At 38.4% G+C, this 19466-nt stretch overlaps 1 protein-coding gene across 6 annotated transcripts in view; it reads left to right on the plus strand.

The window, feature by feature from the left end:
• The window catches only part of ATXN10 (ataxin 10), a 140137-nt gene that overhangs the window by 57395 nt on the left and 63276 nt on the right, over positions 1–19466 (plus strand). For all 6 annotated transcript variants that reach the window (XM_067530942.1, XM_067530944.1, XM_067530941.1 and 3 more), the window contains exons 7-9: positions 2378–2543; positions 8802–8910; positions 12128–12297. In XM_067530942.1, the coding sequence (XP_067387043.1) occupies positions 2378–2543; positions 8802–8910; positions 12128–12297 (445 nt within the window). The remainder of the gene's footprint in view (positions 1–2377; positions 2544–8801; positions 8911–12127; positions 12298–19466) is intronic.

Genomic DNA, 19466 nt, shown 5'->3' on the forward strand with positions numbered 1-19466 from the left:
CCAGTAAGGTGAGATCAGGATTAAATTTGGATTAATAAAGGTTCAAGTTATGTTCATGGCATAAAATAGAGACGTTAGCCTTTCTGGATGGTTACAATGGTAACATGCAGTAACGAGAACAAGCAAAAGTCAAAGCCAGATGCTCCATGAGACAGAGAGGCACTTCACCATGTTCTAGGTTGGCTTTTTCCAGAATGACTCTGATCGCACATTTCCACACAGAAACCCATGGTCTTCAAGCAAGATCAGGAACAACTCCCCATGCCGTACTGTATTCTTAAATGGATAGCTCGCAATTCCAGCATAGTTCTTAGTATACCACAGCTGAGAAGAGACACAACAATGATTCCAGGTCTGGAAGACCTGCCTTACAGTGAAAGATTTAAGAAGCTCAGTCTATTTAGCATATCCAAGAAAAGTTCAGAAGTGTCACTTGATCATTGTCTCTAAGTACCTACACAAGAAGACTTCTGATGGGAGACATTGCCTTAATCTACCAGACAAAGGCATAACAAGCCCCAGTGGTTGGAAGTTGAAGCTAGACGAATTCAACCTGGAAATAAGGTGTCTGTTTTGACTGGTGGATTATTCAGCACTCAAAATCTTTGTAAATTGAGATTGGTTGGTTGTCTTTCTAAAAGATATGTTCAAGTTCAACCCAAGACTTGAAGCAAAAAGTATTGGATGACTTTTTCTATAGAAATTCTGTGTATTATGCAGCTGGTCAGATAGTAATAGTTCCCTTTGTCCATAAAATCTATGAATAATTTGACTCCTTATAAGTGCATTGCTTGAGAGGCATTAAGCCTTCTCAATTTAAAATCTGCCGCGCCCCTCCCCTCCCCCCCCACCCCCTTCCCCCATGGATGATGGTAAATAAATGTTAGCTTGATTGGCCCAGGATGTGAGAATTGACCAGCTATTTACACAGAGCTGAAGATGTTGAGCAATTGGCTTCTGGTAGTTTGTGGATGGGGAAGTATGGTCAGAATGCATTCCCCTATCTTATCCTTAAATGGTATACCTATCCTGCGATGGGGACTCATCAGATTTATAATGACATCTGAGAAGTGATCCTTATCTGACAACCTCCTGTCTTGTAACCACCCCAGCTTATCCCAATATATTGAGTACAGTTCTGTACCACATTCATTAAAGATTTTCACAATCCCTTGAGTGGTTGCTTAACACAGGCTTCACTGTATTAGAGAGGTATCAGGATTAACTCAGGAAGAATTGCCTGCCTTTTACCTTGGTCAGTTGTTTTTTCGGGGTTAATAAAGTTGTGACCATTCTTTTCCATATAAAAAAAATCTCTTTTCCCATCATTGTGACAACTCACTTGGCATTTAAACAGTGTGGAGTAGTTCAAATGCAAATTGAATTTTGATTTTAAATGTCAGTCCTCAAATCTGAATTGCAAATATTTTAGTCAAAAGAAACTCTGAGCCTGCTCTTGAGTGAAAGAAATAAAGAAAACTCTTTCAACATGAGAAAATGACAGTAGAACCTTGCTAATCCTCACTCTCTTCTCAGCAGAGGTTTAATCAGGAGTGCTGCAGTGAGGTGTCATATTATGAAGACTTCTTTATTCCTTTTTGTGTGTAAAGTTTGCATTGTAAAGTGATATATCGGAAATCAAGTTAAACTATCAGAATAAATGGCCAAAGTATGTCTTGCAATAAATATCCTTCTTATTTGTCCACTTACTTGCTAGTTCAGAAAATTCCAGGCTTAATGATTAATGTGGACTGGAGAGTTTCTACAGTCTATCTAGTGGCTGTTCTATTACAGCTATATAGACAAAGGCATATTTTTCCATGTTTTTATTCAGCCCCCCACCTCCTGCCTAACACGCACATTTATTTGTAGTTTTGTACCAGGAAGGAAGGAATTAGAAGATTATATAAACAAAAAAAGTGTAAGGAGGGGTGCAGGCACACTTAATGGGGTACTGTCAAGTAGTTTAGGTTGTGTATATGTGTATATTTGTTAAAATCTCTCTCTAAAGTTATTTTTAATAGAAATCTTTTTAATTCAACCATTCTTCTCCCTGCTGATTTTGTAGGATGTGCAATCTCAGAAGCATTATCTAGCACAAAAGTAGAAAGTGAAAAGACTATTTTAAAAAAAATCAGTTTGACTAGACCTCTCTGGCTAGGCTGTCTGTTGAACAGTGTGCAGAAATGAGGTGAAAGTTAGCTGCTTTCTAAAGCTCCTTTGCATTTCAAAAATTAGACATGATGTTAGTAACACAGGTGAATTTTTGTAATGGATACAATTTTTAACTATGTTCATTTAATCTACTGTTAGTCTTAGTTGGCTTTGTAAATTTAGTTAACAAGTTTATCTATTCATTTATTCGTTTTAATTTCAGGATTACTTTGTTAGAACTGATAATGTCCAGAATAAGTGAGAAAAATCCAATTACCAATGATGAAATGACTGTGGTCTGGAAAGATGCTGAATTTCTTGCAAGCTGCTTCCAGGAGAAGTGTCGTGATGTGCTCAAATTAACTTCCGCTGCAAATATGGAAGATGAGGTAGGACTTCAGGAACACTGTCTTAGAATCTGAACTTGATAACCTGTGGTGGTTCATGTACATAAAATCACAATTATCTCTTGCCTGTATTCTCAGACTTCCTTTGCGTGGTAAAGCAGCTGAAGGGATCACAGGAATCTCTTGAAGCTTTTGAATTTTCTTAATAGTCTCAATTTGCTGCTGCACAGTGAGGGTGAGGGTGCCTTTACCAAGAAGTGGGAGAGAATTCCTCAGAAGACCTTTCACTCTTACGTGATGTTGACTAAGAATTCAATGCTTCCAGACTACAGCTCCTTACTAGACATCACGGGAGGTGGTGATGGAAAGCTCTGTTATTTTTTTAATCATTTTTAGTTTGAGTTGGATGTCTTGACTTACTTTATTTTCACCAAGGACAATTCCTATTTATTTATTATTTTTAATTGTGAATTTTATTTTAGTCAAATAGTCTTATATAGTGATCTTAGAAGCCAAATTAAATTTGCTGAACAAAAATAGCATTTCTGACTAGTTTTAAATTGGTTTGAAACAAAAATAAATCCATCTTGTAACCCTGTTATCCTGGTTTTTTTGACAAAAATGGCTCAACCATGTAAAAAACTGACATATATTTAAGATCTGTAAAGCCTTTAAAAATCTTAAGGAGTGGATTTTTAAAATGCAGTTAGCTACTTATAAAGATTATCTGTTTCATATTGTGAGTTGGAGTTTAGCGTTTGGATGGCTTTTATTTCCTCCTTGTGGCTGAGGAGGGAGGCGTGTCCAAGAGGATCACTTCCCCCTTGTTATACCCAATGGTATATGTTAAGGAGGCCTTTGCCATCTTGAGTTAGAAATCTCTGCTAATCTAGACCTTCCACATTCATTTGTGTGGATTTCACTTTCACCTTTCCATCCTATTGTATACAAGTAGCTGAAGGCACAGTTCTTACCCTATCTCCAGAAGTACAGACAGCAATTACCCCCATAGATGTAATACCTCTTGACAATCATAAGTAAGTAATATAAACTGCATCTGTCCAAGGAGAACCAATAGCACCTCCTTCTCACCCTGTGCTGCTCATGAAATGTCAATTGGTATTGCCCTCAAATCTGGGTCTCTCTGATCTTCAGTCAGGTTTTAATATTTAATACAGACACCTGAAAAACTCTTTATCCTGTCTACATTTAGCAGAACACTTGATAATTACTACTGCTTCCTTGAGTTCTCATGTATATGACATATATCATAGTACAATTTACCTTTAACTCACTGACTTCTAGTTACTTCTGTTCACAGAAAAGGAAGAAGCATGTTTAAAAAGACAAAAGACCTAAACTTAAACATTACACCAGTGTTTCTCAATTGGGGTTCCGCGGGAACTTTGTTGGGGTTCCGCGGGAACTCTGTTGGGGTTCCGCGCCGCCGAGAGCAACTGTTCTCCGCGCCGCCGAAAAAGGGAAGATGTCTCGGATTTTCCGGCGGAGGGTATCCAGTGTAAGTGTAATTTAAGTGAGAAATGTTGACCTTTGCTTATTTCGACATTTGAAGACTGCTAAGAGTTTGGGGGGTTCCGCAATTATTTATGGAGTTCAAAAGGGTTCCATGGCCAAATTTAATTGAGAAACACTGCATTACACACTTTTTTTTAGAAGTCATAACCAGCTTCTTTCCAGCAGGAGGAGCATCGTACTATGTCAGAAATGTTGTTTTCCAATATAGTAGTGTAATTGGAAGAAAGAAGTACCTTGTAATTAAAACAATGCTACTACAAACTAATTTATTTTTAAAAAAGCAATCTGTAAGAACAGCTTCTGTGATAAATTTAGTTTGAAATGCAAATGAAAAAAGTCATGCCTTTGGATATTACTATTAAACTGTATTATAGCTGTCTGAAACTTGTGTTTACAATATTTACAATGTACAAGAACTCAAGATATACTAAGCGTATTGTGTTATATGTGGGAAACCCGCTTTTATAATGCTCTCAGAAATCCCTCTGTAAAAAAGTTGTAGTTGAGTGGATGTGGGAGAAAACAGAATGGAAGAGAGGTAGCCTACAACAATCCTTTCTGCTCTGTCCAGAAGAATTTTTGAAGTTAGACTTAAAAGATACTTTTAGATAAGTGAAAGAACTGAATTGACTACTACCAGAAAAGATGGCAACTTTAAATTAAAGGGACGCATACTCAGAGATTTCCATCAACATTTTATCATATGCAGTAATTTTCCAAGTATTCAGTGTTCTCAATTCTTAAAAAATATATGCTTGCTTTTACAGTAAAAAATCTCAATTCAGCTTTAAGATGAGGTAAAGCATCATTCTTAATGCCATTACAGTAGGTTGCCCTATCTAGCACTAAAATTCAGTCCTCCTTGGATGTAAACACAAAAGTCATTATCAGTATTTTTTTAATCTCATTATTATTGGAGACATGTAGATCATTTACTGTCCTGAAATTGAAGTTGCAAATAGCTGAATAAAAGAAGAGGATTGGCAAGAAAAACAGAAAAATATTCTCTCCACAGGAGGAAAAATATCCTGATAAATCCATAAATATTGTGCTTTGTTTTTACTAAGAATAATCAACAGAAATGCAGTAGTCTCAGCATTTTTGCCGATTCTCCAAATATTTGAATTTTTGCCTAATGGTTGTTTTATTTTACAGGTAATGGGATTGTACGTGCAAAGACTCTAATTCGGTATTTTTCTTTAAAGATGCCTTTTTTCACAGATGATGTACTTTCCATCCCAAGCCAATCAAAAGTTGATATGATGCTCCATAGCTAACTTTAAAATTATTTTTATTTGTTTTATAAGCCTGTTTTTTAGCATTCCCACACTTCCATCAGCTTCTGTCCATCACGCTCAAAAAATACCAGTTTCCCTCAAATTTGCATTCCTTATTTTATTCCTGGCTAGAGAGGATTTTTTTCTGTTGGGAAGTTTACTGTAATTCAGAAAAGAAATTAATTTTTTTACCCAACTTTTCCTGTTTCAGTTTTTCAAAATATTCCCAGTTTGTTTTGGCTAATCAGATGTCCAAAATGAGTTGGACTACAAACTCCATGTTTTTGTTTTGTTAGTCTTATAGAGGAGTATTTAGTATTTGGAGGGAAAGGGGGAGTTAAGTTACATAGTGTTCTTTCTAAATGTAAACCGAGGAAAGATTAAAATGTATAAAAATGACATGTTCCTCTTATGAGGTCTTCCTGTAGCAATTGTCCTCAGCCAGAGGATAAGATGGTGCATCGTAAGTGATATGCAGAAGTGCAGGAGTTTGAGAAGGGATATGTAGGAGACAATGAACCAAGAGAGAGACATTTCAAATGTGCTAAGTGCCAAATACATTCTGTTGATCTTGATAAGAACTGTTTGGGTGCTTGACAGTTTGGAAGAGTAGGCCACTTATTTTTGGTATCTAAATAGGTATCTAAATAAATCTAAATCTAAACCCATAACTCTAGGATTCTTTTTTTGAAAATCTTTTACCTATCAGACACACACCACTTAATTTTTTTTATTTTTTTTAAAGAAATGGCTGTGTGGTGTATATTAGGTGGGTCAATAGAGAGACACCTGTCAACCCTTGAAATTATCTGAAAAGTTTTGCCTTATGCATACAAATACGCAAACAACTCAGATGCCAGCCAAACAAAACTGTACCAACAATCTTTGCCTACAAAATACACCTGAAGCAAGTGCCTTAGAATAAAAGTGTTGTCACAGCTCTAACTAGAGTTGTTTGAACACACATTACGTATGTTTGTGTGTAATACAATATACATGCAAATAGAATAATGGTCACTAAAAGTACTGTGCCAATATTACTATATACAGGTATCCTACAGATATTTATTAAATAATGCATATGCTTCTATTATGATATATATTCGCTGAGAATTTTTCAATAAAACCATCATGTCACAGTGCAAAATGGGAATGTGTGATGAAAACATTACATCTCTCTGTCATTGAAGTACAGTTGTGCCGTAATTTATTACATTTCACTAAACCTCACAATTATTCATTGGGATTGGGTTTGTGCTGGTGAAGGCAATTTATGGAATAGTTTATGGCTACATTGTACTTGTACTATGCACTGATGAAAGGAAGCAATGGGGAATAATTTCCTTTCCATTCCAGCTGTGACTACCTGGATCTTGAGTCCTGGCAGATAGACATAAGTGGGTGCTACATGCCCGTTGATTCTCCTCCAAGGGCAGTTGGGCAGGGAGGATTGAGGAATGCACATAGACTTGGATCTGCCAGTACCGTCAAGGTAGCATAGAGAGACAAGTTGGATGAGGTAATATTTTTATTGGATGAACTTCTCTTTGTGAAAGAGACAAGCTTTTGAGCTTACACAGACGTGTTAACTGGAACGCTTGTTCCAACTGAAGTTGGTCCAATAAAAGATATTACCTCACCTACCTTGTCTCCCTAATATCCTGGGACCAACACAACTTCAGCAACACTGAAAGAAGATAGCATAGAGTCTGTCATAATTTGCTACTGCTGTAGGCCAGCAGCAAATTTTAACCTGCCCAGGGTAAGGGGGAAGCAAAGGAGGAATTGTTAGTCAGAGAGATGTCTGTCACAGTGTCTCCAAGCAGCTGTTCCTGGGGGTGTTTGTAGTGTATGCATTGCCCTTTACACAAGGAATTATGTTTAAAGTCTCAATCTAGTCCTTAGGCATTGCATGGCATTCTGAATATTTTTAGTTTTTCTGATTGATGATTTTGTAACGCTAAGTGCTAATCTATACATTTTACACTAACGTTCTTTGAGGTAAAGGTATGCCGGGGGAGAAGGAAGACGATGCTTTCTTCCCACTAAGGCCTTACTCAGGAGTGGTGATAGTGATTTTATTAGCCTCATTCCCAGCACAGATGGTCAGGAAGGGAGGAAAAGAAGAAAGATAAGACTCTAACTAAAATTCACACCAATTAACAGAACGAGGTTTGCCCTAGCCTTGACCCCATTCCCTGTAGTTTAGGCCTGGCTGCTTGTCCAGCTTTTAACTTTATACTGTCCTACACAACCTAAACTGCTCTTGCTGCAATTTAAGCCCATTGCTTCTTGTCCTATCCACGGAGGTCAAGGAGAAGAATTTTTCTCTCTCCTCCTTGTAACAACTTTTTATGTACTTAAAGATCATTATTATATCCCCCCTCAGTCTTCTCTTCTCCAGACTATACAAACTCAGTTTTTTCAATCTTCCCTCATAGATCATGTTTTCTAGATCTTTAATCACTTTTGTTGCTCTTCTCTGGACTTTCTCCAATATGCCAACATCTTTCCTGAAATGTGGCACCCAGAATTGGACACACTTCTCCAGTTGAGGCCTAATCAGCACGGAGTAGAGCGGAAGAATTACTTCTCATGTTTTGCTTAAAACACTCCTAGTAATACACCCAAGAATGATGTTTGCTTTTTTTGCAACAGTGTTACACTGTTGACTCATGTTTAGCTTGTGATCAGTTATGACTCCCTAGATTCCTTTCTTCAGTTCTCCTTCCTACGCAGTCATTTCCCAGTTTGTATGTGTGCAATTGATTGTTCCTTCCCAAATGGAGTACTTTGTATTTGTCCTTATTGAATTTCATCCTATTTACTTCAGACCGTTTCTCCAGATCATTTTGAATTTTAATCCTATCCTCCAAAGCTCTTGCAACCCCTCTCCACTTGATATCATCTGCAAACTTTATAGTTCTCTCGTTGAATAAATAATATGCAAATAAGACTTTCCTGCCTAACCAGAATACTGCATCTATAATCCAAAATGCTTGTTTACCCAAGAATATGTAAATTCTGTCAGCCAAAGTTCATTCACAGAATTATACAGGATTCTTGCAGATTGGTTTCTTGCATGCAGTGGGTAAACACAAAGATAAAACATTTATACAGAAGTAATTTTCTCAACTTGTAATTTTCTGTGTTTCTAATATTGGAATATATTATGTTTTTCATAAAAAATTTATCCCTTACAGCTCTGTTTTGCTTTCTCCGTGGTCGTTCATGGAAGTTGACTCTGGTCTGTAAAGAGGAAACGAATTCATTGTTAAACACACACATATATATATATTTATAAAATGAAGATACAATGTTTAATAATTTGCAAGGAAAACAATGGAAAACTAGTAAATGGATGTGGGGCCATATGTTGTTGATAGTTCACTCTTTTCAGTAGATCGTCTGATCTTAGATTCATGTTTGTGAACAATAATATATGGTATGTGTTCATGATTTCAGAAATGTTGCCTTTCTTTTACAGGAAGCAATTGTTACAATTCGGCTTCTTGATGTTCTTTGTGAAATGTCATCAAACGACAAACAACTGAAACATCTACAAACTTGTCCTGGTTTGCTTGAGACAGCTGTAGGTGAGTTAATAGTTTCCAACTACTGGCTGGTTTCAAAACTCTATAGCATTGTATATGAAAATACATAAATAAAAGAGCAGTGAACTATTGATCTACATTTAAGTTCTGCTGCTCTACTTGCTAAGAGTCCCGTTAGCTCTGTTTGCCCAGCAAAACCTTTATCCATCTCTCAGCAGTGCTATTTGTATGGGATAAGTTATCTAAAGGATGACTGCTTCCTGTATTCTTTCACTGTCTGACTCTGTGTTCCTCTAAAAATAAAAATATTACTTTCTGACCTCTGTCATTTATTCAGTACCGGAAAACTGAAACAGAATATCACAAAAGTTCTCATTAATCAAATTCAGTTACTTTAAAGTTCAGTTTGAAACAAGCCTCCCCATAAAAGTAAATATTTTTACACAATAAAAAGAAGCCAGACCAATCAGGAGAGACTCTCACCACAGGGAAAAGGGAGGAAAAAAAGTGCAAGTGGTGACTTCTACCCCCAAAACTCTTCACTTCTGCTGAGTCTGATGTTGCTGCACACAGTCTTTTACACAACTCATAAAGGTCTGATGTCAATTTAAGGAAATCATTCGTTTAACATGTTACTCTGAACCAGTAGACGAATACGAGTCAGTTTATATACATTGACATATTCTAAATGTCCTTTAGGTAGAGGGTCACTTTTGTGCTCTGCTTCTACACTTAGCTACAGCTAGCCTTTCTGATTAAATTAAAATACATAATTTACTTCTCTTAAGTAAAGGCACTTAGATACACTTACATCTGTGTATGTCTTAAAGAATCACAGAATATCCACTTAATTATTTCAGCACAGAAGGAGAATTCCAAGGAGTTGGAGATCAGTACAGCAGTTTCACCAGTTTATATGCCAATATTCATCTCACTAGCAGCTTTCAGTCTGATTTTTCTGCACAGCTATCTGCAGACTAATTAAACAGAGGTGTAGATTATAACATTGGAATCATGTGTGATCGTTTATAGTTTGCAGGCACATCTAGCCAATAGCACCTACAACAATGGATTCTGATTTAGCCTATGTATATGCTACAAAACTCATTTAATCCTATGGTTGCTGATTTAGCTAACTACGTAAAGTGTAAACAATGTAGAATATCATGATAACTTAGCTAGCTGCTGAACTAAGAACTTGGCTCGGGACTTTGGATGTTGGAGAAGGGAAGATAACCAGGTGCTGAAAACAAAAGATTTGCCTGTAAAAAAAAGTTTGGCGGAGCAAGGCTACTAGGACAATCAAAATTCTTTGAGCGGATCAGAAAAATATTCTGATGTATTGTGTAGCAAGCTGCCCCTTTCCTCATATTTTCAACAAAGCAGGACTGAATTATGCAGCAATGTTAATTACAATAGATAAGAAGGAAATTAAACACTAATCTAACAATGGAATATGATTTATTTGTAGGCTTAGGAGCAGCCCAAGAGAGGTGCCTTTTTTGACTTGAGTGACTTACTGAGACGGAGGGGTTCGTTTAGTGACATTTAGGGCATAGTCAATTGAAGCGCAGTTCTGGTGGGAACACAGGAAGGCTTTCCAGGTGGCAGTTGCCATGTCTCATTTCTAAGCCCTCGAAGAGTGGATCTCTGGGTAGTAGATTAGAGCCAAGGGTGGTAGTTGTGGCCGCCTCTTCCACAAGATGGAGCTTCATTTCTCTCTGCTCCTGGGTCTGAAGCGGTAGGGCTCTCGTTCCTTTTGACCTTCCAGGCTTTCCGTCTCATTCACTGCTCCTGCTGCCTTCTCGTAAAGGCAGCAGTACGGGAGCTCCTCACCCCTGTGTTTCTCTGTTTTCCACACGCTGACTTAAAGGCAAAGGCAGAAAGTCAAAATGACAAGCAAACTAAGAGAAGGACAAGAACATTTACATTTTTTTGAGTGTGGATTTTTCAGGCAAACAAATGTATGTGGCAAAAGTAAATGAAATAATTGCATTATTTGTAGGACTCTGGCCTTAGGGAATTTCCTTCTTTCCTGAAAATCAAGAAATTTCTTTTCCAGTGTTCTGCCCACTTCTAAAAATCCTACCAAATGGAAGAGGCAGTCCTTACACATATATGCATGAGGCCATCAAGTTCTATCATGGTACAATTTAAGAGCTTTCAGAAAATTAGGCCCCCTCTTTGTGTCTGTGCAAAAGATCAAAGATTTTACTGCTTCTAAGTCTACCATCTAGGATAAAAAAATTCTCAGGTCTGTGTTCTAGCTCCAGTTTCAATCCCAGAAGTGTAAAGCATATTCTACTAGGGATATGACCACATCTTGAGAAGGAAGGTAGGACTCCTTTAAAGAGACATATAAGGCAACAATCTGTTTTTGTTGTGTTTTTTTCCTATAAGTGTTCTGAAAACATTGTGGATTGTATGATGTATCTTTTGGAAAATATGTCTTCAAAGCAGCTAAAGGGTGTTAGCTCTTTGGGGCAAGGATGGTAGTTCTTTACTACACGTACCAGCTCCCAGCCTGCTTGACCTTTAGCTGCTACTGCAATCTCTAAGTGGGATTTACAGGAGTGTAATTCCTATTGACTTTTGAAAATTTCACTTTCTTGTTTCTCTCTGGGCTATTCAGAATGTTTACTTTTTTATTATACAGAATTGGTAGATATTATGAATTGGCATCTAGGGTGCAGAAATATTCATTTTACTTGTTAACTTCATTACAGTAGTACAGACACCAGTTTGTAACAGCATACAGGTGACTGAAGCAGTACTAGAAGTTCTCCTCCGTTCTCCAATTTATTTCTTAGCTTTAGAATAACTATGTTAACGTCACAATTTAGTGGGGGTTTTTTGCTGGTAGCAGTTTGAGGCAAAACCAGTGTTCCAGAAAGGTCTCTGATTTGAAAGACTGAGAACCAGGAAGGGATCTCATCAGTCAGAGTGCCTGAATCATCAGCCAATGATGGCTCTGATGCCTGTGTAGGAAATTGGACTTAGCATTATGACTCTGTGTTTGAACTACACATGAATGAATAGTGGGGGAAGCTTCAGGGCTGTCTTTACCAAACCCTCACACAAACATTTAAAAAAAAACCCAACCAAACAAAACTGGCAAACTGATGTTCTTCCAGTATTCTTGAAAATCTAGAATTAATTTGAAGCAATGTTAATTGTTAGTGTTTGAAAATACCATGCTATCAAAAGCAGTGATATTTCCAATATGATGATGTATTAAAATGTCTGTTTCCTTATCTAGATACTTTGCGGGTAGCTCACCCGGCTGGGAAACAAAGTACAAATATCTTCACTGCCACACATTCTGTGACAGCAGACAGAGAAATTTCACACCCAGCTGTGGGTTTTAAATCACACCTCATTCGTTTGATTGGAAATTTGTGTTACAAGAGTAAGGAAAACCAAGACAAGGTAGGACTGTTTGTATGTAATCTGACACATGATCAGATACGCACACTCGAGCATGGTTGGTAATGACTAAAGAATATAGTTAATCTACAGTAGAGGTTAAAATTAGAGTTGGGAGGGCAGAAGCAGAAATGTTGCTGGACTGCTTCAGACTTATAAAAAAAAAATCCACATCACATAATTGCCATAACAAATGGCTTTATTTCTGTGTGTTTAACATGTTGTACTTCAGTTTCACCCTAGTGCTTTCTGTCCATCTATCTCACTCAAAGCCAATGTTTAGTTTTTTCTGCCCCTTTCACGCCTAACTATAGTTCTTAAATAGCTTCTGGAAGTTAAAAAGACGGCTTTTTAAAAAACAAACAAAAATCAAGTGTTTTATCTTTTAGTTGGCCTCTCTATTGCCTCTTTCTCTCCTAAAACTTTCTTCCATTTTTGAGATGCAGGTAAGTCTACATACCTGCTCAGATAGAATCCTTTGACTCTGTTGAGGAGACAGTTCCATCTTTGGAAAGTGAGCTTCTCTTTATGGAGTGAGAACAATGAAAGGAAAGTGAGGGGGCGGTTGCCTTCTTTTTATCATTAAATCCTTTCCCAAGTGTTGCATAAGATGTTATTTTCTTCCAAATGTGACCCTGCTTTTTTTGTTGTGGGCAAGTAGGCCATTCATGAAAAATATTGTAATGCTCAAATGCATTGTGTTGTGTAAACCTTTCCAGAAGTGGACCGATTGCACCATAAGGTAAATAATCAAAGGGCTCCTCAATATGCTACTGTACACCGGCATTATTCAAAACTATAGGAAATCAAGTGAATTATTCTTTCTACCTGGGCTAAACAACATTGTAGAATGTATTATAGAGGCTTCAGCAAAGTGAAGGTTTACTAATACCTTTCTAGTGCTTGCTTGAAAGATTTTCTAATTTAGAACTGCTGGGGAAATATCCTTATTTTCATGGGGAATGTTTTCCTTTTCGATCCTCCTGTTGTCCCCTGCTCTCCTAAAGGAAGATGTCACAGGCAGCCTTCCCTCTGGCTCATGGGGGCTAGAAGTGACTGTTTCTTAAGGCTAGCCAGAGGAGCAAATTCAGGATTGTTTCCTTTATTTCAATATTGCTTAGATAAAGTTAAAGTGGGTGGGTGACATTTCCAGGAAAGTAATCAATAAAAAGCAGGGAGAATGGGTATCTCAAAGGGCTAGTAAAGGAATATAGAGCCTTTTTCATCCATTTCGGTAACTCAGATCAGGCCTATGTCAGCAGGGACCAAAATACTCATCGCTGTTATCTGACCGCTCATGAGCGTCACCTGTGAGAACCTAATCTAATTCCACATTGCCAAGTAGAGTCTCAGTACTGTTATTTGGGCTGTTTGTATATGGTCCTCCACTTCCTCTTGTGTGGTCACAGTCTCAGGTTCTGCCACCAATGAAGTATTTCTTTTCAGTATAGGTTTTTCATTGGAACAGTCCGTTGTTATGCTGTTCGGTTGGAGGCAATCTCAAGGCAACAATACACTGAACAACTAAATAGCAAAGGCAAATGAAAGTGCAGTTTCCTAGGGAATGCCTGTGCTTTAAACTGGGTGTTCCTTTGACAGCTTGAGGAGACATGCATGCATGCATTCGCTCTCATTGCTGAATGGTGGCTTGCTTTAAGCCCTGTGTATGGCCAGTGCAGTTGCATTGCCCCTGGAACAAGGCTGAGTGGATGTGGCTCAGGTCAGAATCTACCTCACTATTTCTTCTTGCTCTGTGGGAGACGGACCCTGCACCTGCACCAGCACCTATACCTAGCACGGGCTACATCACTCAGCATGCTGATGCATCTCTGCTGCCTGGTGCATTGGGGGCAGAGCTGAAGTAATGTCCGGCTATGCAGGCTGGGGAGAAGGCAGGTCGTGACTCTGCGTAGGCTGCTTCCTTCACCCTGTCCCCTCACCTGCTATGCATAGCACAAGGAATTAAAAGGGTGATTTACACTGGCAATGGTGGAAGATTTAGAGGCAATGCTTCAGAGTGGAAAAATTAATTTACTGTTTCATTGCATCTGCATCTTGTATTAAAACTGTTTAGTTTTCAGAAAGTTTGTTTTCCTCCCTCCATTGTGAAAGGAGCATGGTGTTAACCCTGTGGCATCCTCCTGATGGAAACCTTCCGGGGATTGCTCTTTGTTAGCATTAGGAATGCATTGTTTACATCTCTTCTTCCTCATAGTTCATTTTTGCTATTGTGATAAGTTCTTAAGACATAGAAAAAACAGAGATTTAAGTTGTAAAATGAGATGTGTTTATTAAAACAGGTTGTTGGCAAGCTGGCCACCCTAATTATATTTTTTTCTGAAGCTGCATAGGTGAAATGTTGTAAGAAAGAAAAGTCTCAGACCAAATTTGCAGTTCAGGTCACTTAAAATATGGTTGCAGGGTATGACTGAATGTGGGGGTTGGCTTATATAACATGTCTGATGTAAACACGAATGCTTTTACTCAGTGCTGGTAGGGCTTGTGCAACAAAAGGGGAGTCTGTTCTGTAAAGAGAAAACTGAGAATAAATTATTCTATATCTGTCAGTTTTGTCTTTTGTATAATCTTTAAAAAAAAAAAAAAAAAAAAAAAAAAAAAAAAAAAAAAATTGGAGCAGAGGCTGTTCTCTTTGGTTCTACAATGCCTAACACAATGGGGCCCCAATCCGGGCTGGGCTCGTTAGGCACTACTGGAATACAAAGATTTTTTTTTTTTTTTTACCTCCAACCTCCTTTTCAGTAGAAAATTGGCTTTTTGTTTCATTCCAGCTCTCTGCATAGTAACACAGAAGAAAACTGCCAAGTTCAGTTGTTGTTTATAGCTAGAAAATCCTCTATGTCCTGAGTGGGAACTTTCTTGACAAAAAATAATATGGTGCTGACTTAAGTTACTCTATAGAAACTGAAGTCTTCGTTTCAGTAATGGAACAAGTACGTCATGGACAGCAACTGTTTGTCTTCATCTACATTTCCCTGCCCATTTTCAGGGACATCATTCTAAAGAGTGTCACGGTAGTTCATTCTCGTTTCCTGTTAATTCTTTCTCCTCTACTAAGAGGGCAGTTTTTTGTGGTGCAAATACCATTGTGTTCACTTTGCTAAATATATTCATTCTGAAAGGGGGAATACCTGTCTTGTTTGAGCATTTAAAAAAGCCCCTCACCATGAGTATAAGCAGTATACCAATATTAAAACAAGCAAAAAATGTTTCTCATTCTTCAGTAAAAATATTCTGACCAACTCTAATCAATATGCAGCTTTTAACTAATAAAACAAAATATTAATTACAAATGTATATTTAAGAAGATGCCTTAATGTAAGTGTTGCAACTGTAACTTTTTCTTACCTCTGCCGTAGTCCTGCAGCATGGCTAGTAGTCGTTACTGCTTGGATTTTTATGCTTTTAGTAAACACCTGGAAGCAACCAGAAGAATTGTATAAAAGGAGAGTGTTCAGTAAACTTCAGACCCTGACTGCATTCTTAGATACTTGGCTCTACTGTGGTGCAGGAGGCAGTGAGATTTCTTGGGCAGGAAAATTGTTTGACTCAAAACAGTTTTATTCTTTAGGCAAGAGAAAAAAGGTCTTGATTACCAAAAGCAGTATTTGGCATCAGTGCCAGACACATGCCTACCTGCATGGCATTGCTCTAATTTTGCAAATAACTCTTTTTCCATAGAAAGAAATCAATACTTTTTTTCTTTCAGAGGAAAGATTACTTGAAGAACAAAGGTTCTGAGTTTTGAGAGGCGTACCATTTTTCAGTTATATCTGACAGTACCTAAGTTTAAGTTCTCCATTGATTCAGAGTAGAGGAAGAGTCTGCTTGTGTGAATAGAAACAATACTTCAGGTGCATCTTCTATAAAGTATAAGCTTGACGACAACAAAAATCAAACATTGGGTCTCTATTGTCTAATAAACTAGTTTTAAAATTTTTATAACATTATTGGCTTTTGAGAAGTCTACCTGCCTGATTTGAAAGCTGCTCAACCTGAAAATATGAGCAAGCTCTGACTTGTTTAAAATTCCTTTTTTGTAATATAATCCCAATTTTTAAAAAAAGTCAAAATTCATAAATCAAGTTGTCGTCATTAGTCTCCTTTACTTACCGTTTCTCTTATAGTAAAATAAAATTAAATTCTTAAGTAGAAGAGAAATACTTCTTTGCTTAGTTTTTTAACTGTAGGTTATCATTTTTACTCAAGTATTCTTAGCTATCAGAAATAACTCTTAGCTGGGTAACTGCCTCTGTGTCGCAATAGTTTCTTATGCAAAAGAGGCAGTGTATGCATTCTGTACTGTGTATTGTTCAGTTTATTTAACTGACTACACACTTAACTTCAGGCCAGGCCATGCAGTTGTCTGTAAAGGAAGGCACACAAGGTGTTAAAATGACATTAATTTCATTATATTTGCCATTATTGGAGAGAGAGAGATAAATCACCTTATTTTGTTGAGATTTCTAAAGGGAAAAATGATCATGCAATGGATATTGCAATCCCTGTTAAAATTACCCACATGTCACTATACCAGCACAGAACTGTTAGTGCTACCCTTTTTTCACAATGTCATGGTATTTCATTCTTATGGCCTGATTGTCAGAGGTGCAAAATTCTTACTGAAGTTGGATAAGCCATTTACTTTTAGTAGATGTATTATTAAAATAGCCTATTTTTAAGCTCCTAATACAGTATGCCTAATAAATGCAGAGGGTTTCTAGTACCTTTTTTTTTCTTTTTAACACATTTGTTCAAATTCTTTATCAATATTGCAGCTTGCTGGTGGCATGACCACCATATGTGGAAGAATGTGTGCCTTTTTTGATCACATGCTCTCCAGCACAGATGTGAGCTTGTACTATAAATTCTTTCCAGTTTTACTGGTGTCAGATATCACTAATATACTGTTTTTGTATAGTTTTTCCATTATTACAAAAGAAGGGATTTCGTTACAATTTTCCATATTGTTTTCCATATTTTTAACCTCAATATGAACGTTAGTCTCCCCTTCTCTTCCCCCAACCACCATCCCACACACTGCTTTCTTGAAGTTGCATCAGACTTTACAATGAGCTGATCTTATAATGTTTTGTGTTTTGCATAGAATTCTTTTAGACATAGTTTTCTTTCTCTCCATTTACAGATGCTTAAATGTTTGTTATAATAACCGCGTATGAGCTACAGTATCAATCATTCTTGTATCTCTGTTTTCTTTGGTTGGTATAATAGTTTTGGCCATCTTGAGTACTTAAAATTTCTAGGCTTGTATTTTATGAGGAAACTAAAGTATTGTCAATCTAGGTACAAATTAAAAATAATGGAGAATTTCTATTTTATTTAATTTCAGGGCTTGACCATCGCTTTTTAATAAACAAAAATAAGAAATTAAACAGTTAATATCTTTATTTATGAAGTTTTACTATGCCCTGCTGAAATTTAATTTCAAGTAATAAACCAAAGGTTCCAGCAAAATACTTACTTTCAAGGAAATGAAAGGTTCTTCTTCGAGTGCTTGCTCATCTCCATTCCCAATTAGGTGTGTGTGCGCCACAGGCACCGGTGCTGGATATTTTTACCCCTAGTGGTATCTGTAGGGCTGCCTCTAGCACCCTCTGCAGTGGCACATGTATGTACCCATATATAGGGCACTGCCAGCCCCCCTCCTGCTCAGTTCCTTCTTACCGCCTGTGATGGTGCTGGAACGTTCCTTTGCTTCTGCAAGTTCTCCTTCAACCTAATGGTTTCTCATTGTTTTATAGAGAGAGTTTTAGGTTAGCAGTCGGCCCAGGGACGGGTGATCGTTGCACCAGGAAGGGGCCAGGCTCATCTTTCAGAGGTGGAGCACTCCCTGAGTGGACCTCTTCGCCACCAGGTGGAACAGGAAGTGCAGTCAGTTCTGTTCCCTGCAGGGGCTGAGTGACGACTCAGTGACCAATCAATGCCTGCCTTCTCTCATGGTCAGGTGACCTCATGGATGCCTTCCCGCCGATACCACTGATCTACAAGGTCCTCTTCAAAATCAAGAGAGAGCGGGCACAGGTCATCTTGGTGGCCCCGGTGTGGCCAGACCAGCATTGATTTGAGATGTTGCTCGATCTGTCTGTAGCCTGCTCTTGGGCTCTCCCATCACGATTGGACCTTCTCTCCCAGGACCATGGTCATCTGCTTCATCCAGACCTGGCCACCCTGCACCTGACAGTGTGGATGCTCCATGGCTGATCCAGGAAGAGCAATATCTCCCTGACTAAGTCATCTATCCAGGCTATCTTGGACTACTTGCTCCATCTAAACCAGGAAGGTTTGGCCTTCTCGTTAATTAAAGTACACCTAGTGGCCATATTGGCCTTTCATTCCCCCTATACAAGGTAGAACAGTCTTCTCGTATGAGATGACAACCAGATTCCACAGGGGCCTGGAAAGGCTCTTCCCACAGATATGGGACCCAGTCCCTGAATGGGATCTGAACCTTGTCCTCTCCAGGCTCACTGATCCACCCTTTGAGCTCTTGGCTTCCTGCTCTCTTATGTACCTGTCCAGGAAGGTCGCATTCCTAATGGTGATCACGTCAGTGAGACGAGTCTTGGAGATCAGGACCCTGACCTTGGAGCCCCCTTACATAGTTTTCTTCAAAGACAAGGTCCAACTGCGACTGTGCCTGGTTTCCTGCCGCAGGGGATCTTCCAATTCCATATCAACCAGGATATTTGTCTACCAGACTTCTTTCCGAAACCTCACAATTCCAGCAAAGATAGGCATCTCCACACTCTTGATGTCAGAAGAGCCCTGGCTTTCTATATCAATAGGACTAAGCATTTCTGTTGATCCATACAGCTTTTCGTTGCGGTGGCTGAGCGGTTGAAAGGACTACCAGTGTCATCCCAGTGAATCTTGTCATGGATCACATCCTGCATCTGAACTTGCTACGAATAGGTGGGAGTCACGCGTCCAGCATCTCTGGCCCACTCAACAAGGACCCAGACCTCATTAGCTGCCTTCCTGGCTCAAGTCACAATACAGGACATCTGCAGAGCCGCTACTTGGTCTTCAGTGCATAACTTCACATCCCACTACACCAATATGCACCAGGCCTGGGACAACACTGGCTTTGGCAGAGCGGTGTTCGAAATGGCATGTCTATGAACTCCTGCCTG

The sequence above is a fragment of the Emydura macquarii genome, unplaced genomic scaffold, assembly GCF_026122565.2.
Source record: "Emydura macquarii macquarii isolate MOO-44397 ecotype Brisbane River unplaced genomic scaffold, CSIRO-AGI_Emac_v2 contig_3122, whole genome shotgun sequence".
In the NCBI taxonomy this organism is placed as follows: domain Eukaryota; kingdom Metazoa; phylum Chordata; order Testudines; family Chelidae; genus Emydura; species Emydura macquarii.